This window comes from Ornithorhynchus anatinus, chromosome 3, assembly GCF_004115215.2.
Source record: "Ornithorhynchus anatinus isolate Pmale09 chromosome 3, mOrnAna1.pri.v4, whole genome shotgun sequence".
Lineage (NCBI taxonomy): Eukaryota > Metazoa > Chordata > Mammalia > Monotremata > Ornithorhynchidae > Ornithorhynchus > Ornithorhynchus anatinus.
Genome location: NC_041730.1, coordinates 131,340,831 through 131,354,505, shown reverse-complemented (window position 1 = coordinate 131,354,505; position 13,675 = coordinate 131,340,831). Strand labels below are relative to the sequence as shown.

At 51.6% G+C, this 13,675-nt stretch overlaps 2 protein-coding genes across 8 annotated transcripts in view; one reads left to right on the top strand and one right to left on the bottom strand.

The window, feature by feature from the left end:
* Window positions 1–13,675, bottom strand: part of RASSF4 (Ras association domain family member 4) — a 101,422-nt gene that overhangs the window by 32,792 nt on the left and 54,955 nt on the right. The gene's annotated exons all lie outside the window — the stretch shown is intronic.
* DEPP1 (DEPP1 autophagy regulator) lies at window positions 73–2,173 on the top strand. The gene is made up of 2 exons (XM_007657240.3): window positions 73–330; window positions 1,427–2,173. The coding sequence occupies exon 2, from the start codon at window positions 1,429–1,431 to the stop codon at window positions 2,116–2,118; it is 690 nt and encodes a 229-aa protein (XP_007655430.2). The 5' UTR covers window positions 73–330; window positions 1,427–1,428; the 3' UTR covers window positions 2,119–2,173.

The window sequence follows — 13,675 nt, the reverse complement described above, 5'->3', positions numbered from 1 at the left end:
CCTGCCCAATCGCAGCCTGTTTTCCTCCGGAGACTCTTCCTGAGTTCTGGGTGTCCACGAGGGCGGCTATTTCGGGGAGCCGGCTGACGGACATTTACGGCCGGGGGAGCTTATAAAAGCCTTGGCTCGCCGGGCCGGTGGCCAGACAGCTCCCGGGCCGGGCTGGAGAGAAGCAGCGGCGGCGGAACAGACGACGGCTGTGGATTTCTGCATCTCGCATTCACCGAGGGTCGAAGCCAAACCTTCCCCCCGGCCCGGGCAGGGAACGGACGCGTTCGGCTCCTCGAGGGAGCGGCCCGGAGACCGACCGCAGATTCGGATCTAGCGCAGGTAAGACCAGGGGCCCGTTTGAAGCCGCAACGCCGAGAGGTCGAGCCTGGCAGCTCGTCCCTTCGTTTCGGCCGACGGTGGAAGGGGGAAAATCTTCCTCAGCTGCCACGCTGAAGGCCACCGTCGGCGGAGAAGACGGGCGCGTCGAGACCTTTCCTCGGCTGGGGTGCTGAGTGATTGGGGCTCCCTTCCTTGGGCTCTCGGTGCCTCGGTAGGTCTCCCTTCAGAGTGGGGGGACCTGCTGACTTTCCCCGATTCGCTGTTTACTCCAGAGCGGCCCTGGGAGACTCTCTCCTCAGGGATGCTCCCTGGAAGGTTCTTGGAAAGCTGTCGCGCTGGGTAATTGATTCATTTTGACATTCCTTTAATGGGAAAAGGGCCCGTCTTTGATTTCAAGCAGTCGAGTCATTCTGACTTTTTAATAATTGATTTCGGCACTTAGGAGGCACTTACTACAGCTCGGAAATATTCGATACGGACGATCCCTGTTCCATTAGGCTTCCCGGGAACAGAGCCGCTCGTCTGCTGGGTGACCTCGGGCATGTCACTTCGCTTCTCTATCCTTCGATTAAAATAGGGATGGAAACTGAGCCCAGCACGGGACGGGCACCGTGTCCAACCCGATAACCTTATATCGACTCCAGAGCCTAGTACGGGGCTGGACACACGGCGAGCGCTTAACAGAGAGCATAAAAAGAAACAGCGACGGATGTACGGAAAAAAACAACAGCTTATGAATGGCAAGTGGTCACTGGGTAAAAGATGGCAGTAGTCTTGTTCAGGATTTATTGAGCGCCATTTCTACTTCTAGGGAGATGTTGATGATGATAATAATTTATTCAGCACTTACTGTGTGCCAATCTGACCTGCCCCTCTCCCAGATGGGGAGAACAGCTACCGCATGCCCATTGTCCAGATGAGGTAACTGAGGCACAGAGAAGCGGTGCGACTTGCCAAGGTCACAGAGCAGGCCAGCGGCAGAGCCGGGATTGGAAACTCGGGTCTCCCGAGGCCCAGGTCCATCCTCCCCCGACTAGACCGCGATGCTGCCTGACGTCCCAGAGCCTCACTGTTGGATCTGCTTTTTCTCCCAAAGCTATGAGATCGAGACTCCTGTTGGCGGTGGCCCACCTGCCCCCCATCAGCGAACTGGCGGAGGAGTTGTCTCTGGGAGCTGCGTGTGCGAAGCGGGCCGAGACCTCCGGAGACCTCTTGGCCTCCCGCGACCTGGACGAATACGTGCTGTCCATCCGCCGGCTGGCCCAGCCCACCTCGGGCCCCGAGGAGGCCGCGGGTGGCCCGGTGCGGCCGGCCCGGGCCCACAGGACCAGGGGGAAGCTTCCGGCCCGCACGGCCTCCGCCAGACCCGGCGAGAAGGCCCGCCCGCCCCCGGCCGGGGCCGTCGCGGCTCCGCTGGCCGGGCGGCACCTCCCCGTCCTGACTCTGGCCGGCGGCGTCGACCCCTTGGACTGGCTCTTCGGGGAGTGGAGGCCCAAACGGCCGGCCGGGAGGGACGGTCCGCGGAGGAGCGGTCCGGCCTCCGCCGCCCCGGCCCCCCTCGGACAGGCGGAAGCGGGCAAGGCCGGGGGCGGCCCCAAGGACAAGGTCTGCGAGCCGAAGTGGTCCGGCAGCCCGGGGGCCGAGGCGTCGGACGAGCGGGAGCCGCAGGCCGAGAGGCGGACCGGAGCCCCGGGCCTCCACACGGCCCCGGGCTTCTCCGGCACCGGCCTCCACCCCGGGATACCCCGGGCTGGCAGCTCACACCTGCCGGTCATTTACGAACTATGACCCCTCCCCACCCCCTCACCCCCTTCCTCCCTAATAAACGCCTTTGTAAATCACACTTCCTGTACTGGACTCTTGTATGTGTAAAGAGAGAGAAGCGGTGGGGTCTCCTGGAAAAAGGCCGGGCCCGGGAGTCAGAAGGACGGGGGGGGGGGGGGGGGGGGGGGGGGGGGTTCTAATTCCGGCTCCGCCACTTGTCTGCTGTGTGACCTTGGGCTGGTCACTTCATTTCTCTGGGCCTCAGTTACCCCATCTGGAAAACGGGGATTAAAACTGTGAGCCCTGTGTGGGACAGGGACTGCGTCCGGCCTGATTAGCTTGTATCTACCCCAGTGTTTAGAACAGTGCCTGGCACGTAGCAAGCGCTCAACAAATACCGCAGTTACTATTGTTGCTAGGATTATTATCATTATTATTATTACCGGGAAGCAGTATGGCGTAGTGGATAGAGCACAGGCCTGGGAGTCAAAAGGTCATGGGTTCTAATCCTGACTCCGTCACTTGTCTGCTGTGTGACCTTAGGCAAGGCACTTCATTTCTCTGGGCCTCGGTTACCTCATCTGGAAAACGGGGATTAAAACTGTGAGCCCCGTGTGGGACGGGGACTGCGTCCGACCTGATTAGCTTGTATCTATCCCAGTGCTTAGAACAGTGCCTGACACACAGTAAGCACTTAACAAATACCATTATTATTATTATTACTGTTTCCCTGGGTGACTGAGAACTGTAACACAGCTACACACTCCTCATTCATCCATCAGTGATATTTATTGAGCGCTCACTGTACGCCGAACACTGTACTAAGCTCTATGGAGAGTACATTACAACAATAAATGGACACGCTCCATGCCTACAAAGAGCTGAAAGTCACTCAGGAAAGAATAATACATCAGAGTTGGTAGATGCGATCCCTGCCCATAAGATGTTTACGGTCTAGAGCCCCTTAATAATAATAATAATAATAATGAAGGTATTAAGCGCTTACCGTGTGTCAAACACCTAACCTCTCTGTGCCTCAGTTGCCTCATCTGGAGAATGGCGATTAAGACCGTGAGCCCCACGTGGGACAACCTGATGACCTTGTATCTACCCCAGCGCTTAGAACGGTGCTTGGCACATAGAAAGCGCTTAACAAATACAATAATAATTAATTAATTGATGAGGGGGGAGGCAGACATTGAAATGGATTGGGGGTAGAGAAAATGGTAAAGTAAAAGGATATTCATCCAAGCATTGTAGGGCTGGGGTGAGAATCAAAGTGTACACAGTCAAGCTCATGGTTGACAAAGAGGGGAGGATAGCTAGGGGAAATAAAGGATTTAGTGGCTCTTGTAGGATATTTGATTTTTGGAGGGTTCTAAAGGTGGGAAGAGCTGCAGTCTGATGGAAATGAAAGGGGAGGGCGTTCCAGGTCATAAAGAGGATGTGTGCAAAGGGTCGACGGGGCAGCGTGGCCTTGTGGATAGAGCGCGGGCCTGGGAATCAGGAGGACCTGCGTTCTAATCCCGGCTCCGGCACTTATCTGTCGTGTGACTTTGGACGAGTCACTTTACTTCTCTGTGCCTCGGTTCCCTCTTCTGTAAAATAGGGAATAAAACCGTGAGCCCGATGTGGGACAGGGACTTTGTCCAATCCAATTTTAAGCACTTAGTACTGTTGGTATTTGTTAAGCGCTTACTATGATCAGAGCACTGTTCTAAGTGCTGGGGTAGATACAGGGTGATCAGGTTGTCCCACGTGAGGCTCACAGTTAATCCCCATTTTACAGATGAGGGAACTGAGGCCCAGAGAAGTGAAGTGACTTGCCCACAGTCACAGAGCTGACTAGTAGCAGAGCTGGGATTCGAACCCATGACCTCTGACTCCCAAGCCCGGGCTCTTTCCGCTGAGCCACGCTGCTTCTCTAAGTACAATACTCTGCACACACTAATTGTTCAATAAATAGAATTGAACCAATTGAATGGATAAAAAAAGACAAGATAAAGGTACAGACAGTGGGTTTGTGTTAGCGGAGTGGCGTGTGTGAGTTGGATTGCAGTAGGTCAGCAAGTTTAAGTAGCTTAGTTGAGGTCAGTGAGTTTAAGTGCTTAGTACAGTGCTCTGCACACAGTAAGCATTCAATAAATATGATTGCCCGCTTGGGATGAGCTAATCGAGTGCCTTAAACCTGGCAGTAACAAGTTTCTGTTTGATGCAGATGTGGATAGGCAACCTCTACAGGCTTTTAAAGTCAGGATTGCACCGAGGGGTGGCATGAAAGAAAAAAAGTAATAACTGGTTTTTGTTTTGTTTTTATTGGTATTTGTTAAGGTAATCAGGTTAGACACAGTCCATATCCCATGTGGGACTCACAGTTGTAATCCCCATTTTACAGATTAGGGAACCGAGGGACAGAGAAGCGACCTGCCCAGGGTCACACAGCAGACAAGTGGCAGAGCTGGAATTAGAACCCCGGTCCTTCTGACTCCCAGGCCCGTGTTCTAGCCACTAGACCACACTGCTTCCCCAAGCAGCAGGGTGGGATTTGTCCTCCCCCTCCAGACTGAAAACTTGTTTTAATAATTAATAATAATCAGCTATTATGATTATGGTATTTGTTAAGGGCTTACTATGTGCCAAGCACTGTTCTAGGCACTGGGGTTAGAGAAGCAGCGTGGCTCAGTGGAAAGAGCACGGGCTTTGGAGTCAGGGCTCATGAGTTCGAATCCCAGCTCTGCCACTTGTCAGCTGTGTGACTGTGGGCAAGTCACTTAACTTCTCTGTGCCTCAGTTCCCTCATCTGTAAAATGGGGATTAAGACTGTGAGCCCCACGTGGGACAACCTGATTCCCCTATGTCTACCCCAGCGCTTAGAACAGTGCTCGGCACATAGTAAGCGCTTAACAAATAACAATAAAAATACAAGGTGTCACAGACTTAACCCCCGTTTTACAGCTGAGATAACTGAGGCACAGTGAAGTGAACTGCCCAAGGCAACACTGCAGCCAGGTGGCTGACACCGGGACAAGAAACCAGCCCAAGGTCACAAAGCAAACGGGTGACTTCGATGGCAAGTACAAATAGCCACTGCATTTATTGAGCGCTTTCTGTGTGCAGGGCACCGTATTAAACGCTTGGGAGAGTACAACACACAGAGCCGGTAGCCCCGTTCCCTGCCCACAACGAACCAAGGACCTTGGCTACATTGTAGGCTCCTTGAAGACAGAGATAGTGACTACTACTCTGCCACTTGTCAGCTGTGTGATTGTGGGCAAGTCACTTAACTTCTCTGTGCCTCAGTTCCCTCGTCTGTCAAATGGGGATGAAGACTGTGAGCCTCACGTGGGACGACCCGATGACCCTGTATCCACCCCAGTGCTTAGAACAGTGCTCTGCACATAGTAAGCGCTTAACAAATACCAATATTTTAATTATTGCCCTCTCCTAAGTGTTTTAATACGCTGCTCTGCACATAGTGGACACACAATAAATGCTATGACTGATAGTAAAGCCTGCTGGTTATCACTCAGCATCACAGTCAAAGGAACTGGCTAATACTCTGCCCCAAATCAATGCATTCTCTTTCTCATTTTCTTCTCTCCCCGTCCCCCCCGGCCTCTTCCCTCTCTCTCTTCCTTTCCCTCCGCCCCTCTATTCCCATATCAACCAAAGAAACACTTCCCATCTCACCCCCCAGGGAAGGAAGTCATTATCAGAACGAGCGAAGCGGCGTGGCTCAGTGGCAACAGCCCAGGCTTGGGAGTCAGAGGTCATGGGTTCAAATCCCGGCTCTGCCACTTGGCAGCTGTGTGACTGTGGGCAAGTCACTTCACTTCTCCGGGCCTCAGTTCCCTCATCTGTAAAATGGGGATGAAGACTCTGAACCTCACGTGGGACAACCTGATGACCCTGTATCTACCCCAGTGCTTAGAACAGTGCTCTGCACATAGTAAGCGCTTAACAAATACCAACATTATCTCTAAGGAGCTTTGAGTTGCCTAGAGAACTGTGATAAAGGCATCTGTGGGCAGGGAATGTGTCGGTTTATTGTTGGACCGTACTCCCCAAAAGGCTCAGTACAGTGCTCTCGACCCAGTAAGCGCTCAATAAATAAGACTGACTGATTCTAATTCACAGGGGCTTCTTATCCTATTCAAATAATATAGGAGATTCAAACCTTTGGATGAAGTACTTGAAATCCCTTTGCGTTTCTTTTTAGACAACTTTAATAACCCATTTTCTCTGTTCCTGAATTTGCCCTTTTGGTCTGGTATTGGAAACAATCAGAGCAAATGAGGTATAGAGAGAATGTGGCTAGTGCTTGAATAACATCACTGAATATCCTGCTCTTATTCAGCCACCAGCCATAATATTCAGCCACCAGCCATAATGTCTATATTGCCAAAGCAAATCATTCTATAGTTTTATGGGACATGCCTGATGATCGCCTTATGCTACTAGACTGTGAGCCCATGATCGGGTAGGGATTACCTCTATTTGTTGCTGAATTGTACTTTCCAAGCGCTTAGTACAGTGCTCTGCACACAGTAAGCGCTCAATCAATACGATTGAATGAATCCTAGGGACACACAGGATCCAATGCCGGAAGGATTCTCGTCCTACCAAAACCGCCCCGGACTAGCAAAAGCGAGCTCCACGGGAGAATCCACGGTATCTATCACCGCCCTATCAACAGCTGCAGTTTTCTTTCTATGGATCCCAATAGCTCCCGAATGGGAAAAGATGCATGGGAAAGAGGGAATCACAGTTTTGGGGAGGGAGGGAAGGGAAGCAGCCAGGGTAGAGAAGAGTCAGAAGGTCATGGGTTCTAATTCCGGCTCCGCCACTTGTCTGCTGTGTGACCTTGAGCAAGTCACTTTCCTTTGCCGTGCCTCAGTTGCCTCATCTGTAATATGGGGCTTGAGACAGTGAGCCCCGCGTGGGCCAGGGACTGTGTCCAGACCCATTTGATCGTATCTACCCCAGGGCCTGGCACACAGTAAGCTCGTAACGAATACCATCATTTTTTTCCCATCAAACCCCGTCCTCCCCGCGGCTTCCCCATCACTGTAGACGCCACCACCATCCTTCCTGTCTCATAACCTGTAACCTTGGCATTATCCTTGACTCCTCTCTCTCATTCACCCAACAGATTCAATCCATCACTAAATCCTGAAGGCTCAAGCTTCGCAGCATCACTAAAAAGCAGCGTGGCTCAGTGGAAAGAGCCTGGGCTTCGGAGTCAGAGGTCATGGGTTCGACTCCCGGCTCTGCCACTTGGCAGCTGTGTGACTGTGGGCAAGTCACTTGACTTCTCTGTGCCTCAGTTCCCTCATCTGTAAAATGGGGATTAACTGTGAGCCTCGCGTGGGACAACCTGATTACCCTCTGTCTACCCCAGCGCTTAGAACAGTGCTCTGCCCATAGTAAGCGCTTAACAAATACCAACATTATTACTATTCAAAACCGCCCTTTCCTCTGCATCCAAATGGCTACCATATTAATCTAATCATTTATCGTTCTATGCTTCACAAATATTATTAATAACCATTATTATTATTATTATTATTATTACTTGAACTAGTCCCAACTACATAAATCCACCTGAAGCCAGGAGAGGGCGGCAGTCTCCTAAAGAAGGCCCAGAGCCCAGGGAAAATCCAAGTCGCGGATCTGGAATCCGGTCCTACCTTTTCCCAGTGGAACGCCGCACTTCTTGGTGCCAACTCTGGGAGAGGCAAGACAGGGATCCGGGCCTCCCCCCACCCCCGGCACTTCACCCTTCCCCTCCCTTCAGCACCGTGCTCCTTTGTATATATTTTTATTCCCCTATTTATTTTGTTAATGAGGTGTATCTCCCCTCGATTCTATTTATCGTGATGATGTTGTCTTGTTTTTGTCCGTCTGTCTCCCCCGATTAGACTGTGAGCCCGTCATTGGGCAGGGATCGTCTCTGTTGCCGAATTGTATATTCCAAGCGCTTAGTACAGTGCTCTGCACATAGTAAGCGCTCAATAAATACTATTGAATGAATGAATAAATGAATGAATGAATGAATGAATGACATTTTCCAGCTCCAACTGCTTTCCTGAAAGGGCTTCACTGTGCGAAATAGCCAAAGTCAACAAAGCCCTTGTCAATAATAATAATAATAACGATGGCATTGGGTAAGGGCTGACTATGTACCGGGCACTGTACTAAGCGCTGGGGTGGATACAAGCTAAGCAGGTTGGACACAGTCTCTGGCCCACATGGGGGCTCACTGTCTCAAACCCCATATTCAAGAAGTGCGTGGCTCAATGGAAAGAGCCCGGGCTTGGGAGTCAGAGGTCATAGGTTCTAATCCCGGCTCTGCCACTAGTCAGCTGGGTGACTTTGGGCAAGTCACTTCACTTCTCTGGGCCTCAGTTCCTTCATCTGTAAAATGGGGATTGAGACTGTGAGCCCCACCTGGGACAACCTGATTACCTTGTATCCCCCCAGCGCTTAGAACAGCGCTCGGCACGTAGTAAGTTCTTAACAAATACCATCATTATTATTATTATTACGAGGCAACTGAGGCACAGAGAAGTGATGTGACTTGCTCAAGGCCTTACATTTTAATGATAATAATAATATAATAACGATGGCATATGTAAAGCACTTACTAAGTGGAAAGCACCGTTCTAAGCGCTGGAGAGGATACAAAGTGATTTGGTTGTCCCACGTGGGGCTCACAGCGGCGTGGCTCAGTGGAAAGAGCCCGGGCCTGGGAGTCAGAGGTCATGGGTTTGAATCCCAGCTCTGCCACTTGTCAGCTGTGTGACCTTGGGCAAGTCACTTAACTTCTCTGGGCCTCAGTCACCTCATCTGTAAAATGGGGATTAACTGTGAGCCTCACGAGGGACAACCTGATTATCCTGTATCTACCCCAGCCACTTAGAACAGTGCTCTGCACCTAGTAAGTGCTTAACAAATACCAGCATTATTATCATTAGTATTCATCCCCATTTTACAGATGAGATAAGTGAGGCACAGAGAAGTTAAGTGACTCGCCCCAAGTCACACAGCTGACAAGCGGTGGAGTCGGGATTTGAACCCATGACCTCTGACTCCCCAGCTCGTGCTCTTTCCACTGGGCCAAAGTGCTTCTTTACAAACGAGATAACTGAGGCACAGAGAAATGAAGTCACTTGCCCAAGGCCACACAGCAGACAAGTGACGGAGCCGGAATTAGAAGCCATGGCTTTCTGATTCCCAGGCCCGGGCTCTATCCACTACATCATGCCGCGGCCTGCAACTGGACGGATATTACTACTACTACTAATAATAATAATCGCTTGTTAAGCGCTTACCGTGTGCCAAGCACTGTACTAAGAAACACTGGGGCAGATACCAGGTCAGACACGGTTCCTGCCCCTCACGGGGCTCACGGTCTCAAGTGGGAGGGCAGAGCCGGGATTGAACCCCCATTCCGCAGCTGAGGAAACTGGCACTAGGAAGTTTAGTGACTTGTCCGAAGCCTTCTCTTCTCCATCTACTCCCAACTCCTTGGAAAGCTCATTCGCTCCCACGGCTTCAACTACCACCGCTATGCTGATGATTCCCAAATCTCCCTCTCCAGCCCCGATCGCTCTCCCTCTCTGCAGTCTCACGTCTCCTCCGACCTTCAAGACATCTCTACTTGGGTGTCCTCCCGTCACCTCCAACTTAAAATGGAACTTCTCATCTTCTTAGGAAGCGGCAGAGCACGGGCCTGGGAGTCGGAAGGTCATGCGTTCTAAGTCGGGCTCTGCCACCTGTCTGCCGTGTGACCTCAGGTAAGTCGCTTCGCTTCTCTGGGCCTAGGTTACCTCATCTGAAAAATGGAGATTGAGACTGAGAGCCCCACGTGGGACAGGGGCTGTGTCGGACCCGATTTTCTCGTAACCACCGCAGTGCTTAGTACAGTGCCTGGCACACGGTAAGCACATAACAAATACTATCATTTTTTTCCCCCATCAAACCCTGTCCTCCCCGTGACTTCCCCATCACTGTAGACGCCACCACCATCCTTCCTGTCTCATAAGCCTGTAACCTAGGCATTATCCTTGACCCTTCTCTCTCATTCATCCAACATATTCAATTCTTCATTAAATCCTGTCGGTTCAACCTTCACGACATCACTAAAATCCCCCCTCTCCTCCGCATCCAGACGCGTGGCTTAGTGGAAAGAGCCCGGGCTTGGGAGTCAGAGGTCATGGGTCCTAATCCCGACTCCGCCGCTTGTCAGCTGTGTGATTTTGGGCAAGTCACTTCGCTTCTCTGTGCCTCACTTCCCTCATCTGTAAAATGGGGATTAAGACTGTGAGCCCCATGTGGGACAACCTGATTACCTTGTATCTACCCTTGTGCTTAGAATAGTGCTCAGCACATAGTAAGTGATTTACAAATACTTTTTTAAAATTCCAATCATTTATTCTATCCTTCCTCCATGACTGCCTTCTTGCTGACCTCCCTGCCTTCCGTCTCTCCCCAGTCCAGCCCCTACTTCCCGCTGCTGTCCGGATCAATTTTCCACAAAAAACGCTCAGGCCGTGTTCCCCCTCTCTTCAAGAACCTCCGGTGGTTGCCCATCCACCTCCGTATCAAACAGAAACTCCTCACCATCGGCTTTAAAACACTCAATCACTTTGCCCCCTCCTACCTCACCTTGCTCCTCTCCTATTATAACCCAGCCCACATACTCGGCTCCTCTAATGTTGTCTTTTTGTGCCTCGATCTCGTCTCTTTCACCACCGACCTCTACCCCTTGTCCTGCCTCTGGCCCGGCACTCCTTCCCTCCTCAAACCCGACAGACGTATACTCTCCCCCCCTCAATGCCTTATTGAAGGCACATTTCCTCCAAGAGGCCTTCCCTGGCTAAGCCCTCCTTTCCTCTTCTCCCTCGCCTTTCTCCGTTGCCCTGACCTACTCCCTTCATTCACTCCCCTCTCCCAGCCCCGGAGCGCTTTGGTACTTATCTGCCATTTATTTATTTCTATTTATGTCTGTCCTCTAGACTGTAGGTTTGCTGTGGGCAGGGAATACGTCTGTCAGAGAAGCAGCGTGACTCAGTGGAAAGATCCGGGCTTGGGAGTCAGAGGTCATGGGTTCGAATCCCAGCTCTGCAACTAGTCAGCTGTGTGACTGTGGGCAAGTCACTTCACTTCTCTCTGCCTCAGTTACCTCATCTGTAAAACGGGGATTAACTGTGAGCCTCACGTGGGACAACCTGATTACCCTGTATCTACCCCAGGGCTTAGAACAGTGCTCTGCACATAGTAAGTGCTTAACAAATACCATCATCATTATTATTATTATTATTATTGATTGTTATATTGTACTCTCTCAAATGCTTAGTACAGTGCTCTGCATTGTAAGCGCTCAATAAATACCACTGCCTGACTAAGGAATTATAATCCAGGTTTCCTAACTCCCAGGCTCGGGCTCTTTCCACTAGGCCATGTTTGCAGTTCAAAGTGGAAAAAAGCCCGGCAGAATCAGCCTGCTTTTAACTCCCGAGAATTTCCCGTGACAGAGCAGTCACTTTTCCCGGAAATCCACTTGGGAAGGAAACTCAGAGGAGGGAGCAGGGCTGAGGGAGAGCCTCACTCTCTGTGCTTCAGGGATAAACTCCCTGGAAAATCGGGGTGACCACCAGCTCAGCAGCTCAACAACCTCGGAGCTGACTTTATCTGTAAAAATTCAAGATTCTCATCTGTAACCCGGGGATTACGGCTATGAGCCCCATGTGGGATGGGGACCGTGTCCAACTCAATCATTCATTCATTTTATCACGTTTACTGAGTGCTCACTGTGTGCAGAGCACTGTACTATGTGCTGGGGAATGTGGGCCGGGAATGTGTCTGTTTATTGTTGTATTGTACTTTCCCAAGAGCTCAGTCCAGTGCTCCGCACATAGTAAGTGCTCAGTAAATGTGATTGAGTGAATAAAACAATAAGCAGGCACATTCCCTTCCCAGAGCGAGCTATTTGCTTCTATCCACCCTGGGGGGCTTAGAACAGTGCCTGGTACATAGTAAATGTTTAACAAATGCCTCAGTTATTATTTTTATGTTTGGTTTCCATTTCCACTTTCGGCAACTTTCTGAAATCCATGCCTGCACTTGGATTTGCAGTCTTTATTCACTCCTCCCTCAGCCCCCACCGCACTTATGTACATATTCAGGGTGGCTCAGTGGAAAGAGCCCGGGCTTGGGAGACAGAGGTCATGGGTTCGAATGCCAGCTCTGCCACTTGTCAGCTGTGTGACTGTGGGCAAGTCACTTCACTTCTCCGGGCCTCAGTTACCTCGTCTGTAGAAAGGGGATTAACTGTGAGCCGCACGTGGGATAACCTGATTACCCTGTATCTACCCCCAGCGCTTAGAACAGTGCTCTGCACATAGTAAGCGCTTAACAAATACCGACATTATTATTATTATAGTTTACTTATTCATATTAACGTCTGTCTCTTCTTTTAGCTGTAAACTTGTTGTGGGCAAAGAAAGTGTCTACCAACTCCATTCTAGAACTAGACTCCTTGACCTCTCTGCTGCCTTTGACACTGTCGACCATCCCCTCCTCCTCCATACCTTATCTCACCTTGGCTTCATGGACTCCTTCCTCTCCCGGTTCTCCTCTCACCTCTCTGGCCGATCATTCTCGGTCTCCTTCGCCGGAGCCTCCTCCCCCTCCCATCCTTTAACTGTTGGAGTTCCTCAAGGGTCAGTTCTCGGCCCTCTTCTGTTCTCCATTTACACTCACTCTCTCGGTGAACTCGTCCGCTCTCACGGCTTTGACTACCATCTCTACGCAGACGACACGCAGATCTACATCTCCGCCCCTGTCCTCTCCCCCTCCCTTCGGGCTCGCATCTCCTCCCGCCTCCGGGACGTCTCCACCTGGATGTCGGCCCGCCGCCTAAAACTCAACGTGAGCGAGACTGAGCTCCTCATCTTCCCTCCCAAACCCGGTCCTCTCCCAGACTTCTCTATCACCGTGGATGGCACGACCGTCCTTCCCGTCCCTCGGGCCCGCGATCTCGGTGTCATCCTTGACCCGTCTCTCTCGTTCACCCCACGCATCCTATCCGTTACCGAGACCTGCCGGTTTCACCTCTACGATATCGCCGAGATCCGCCCTTTCCTCTCCACCCAAACGGCTACCTTACTGTTACGGGCTCTCGTTATATCCCGGCTAGACTACCGTGTCAGCCTTCTCTCTGACCTCCCTTCCTCCTCTCTCGCCCCGCTCCGGTCTATTCTTCACTCCGCTGCCCGGCTCATCTTCCCGCAGAAACGATCTGGGCCTGTCACTCCCCTTCTTAAACAACTCCAGTGGTTGCCTATCGACCTCCGCTCCAAACAAAAACTCCTCACTCTAGGCTTCGAGGCTCTCCATCTCTCGCCCCTTCCTACCTCTCCTCCCTTCTCTCTTTCTACCGCCCACCCCGCACGCTCCGCTCCTCCGCCGCCCACCTCCTCGCCGTCCCTCGGTCTCGCCCGTCCCGCCGTCGACCCCCGGGTCACGTCCTCCCGCGGTCCCGGGACGCCCTCCCTCCTCACCTCCGCCAAACCGA

Bases quoted from the DNA above. Each gene is read 5' to 3' on its own strand.
- DEPP1 (XM_007657240.3), top strand. From the start codon at position 1,429: ATGAGATCGAGACTCCTGTTGGCGGTGGCCCACCTGCCCCCCATCAGC.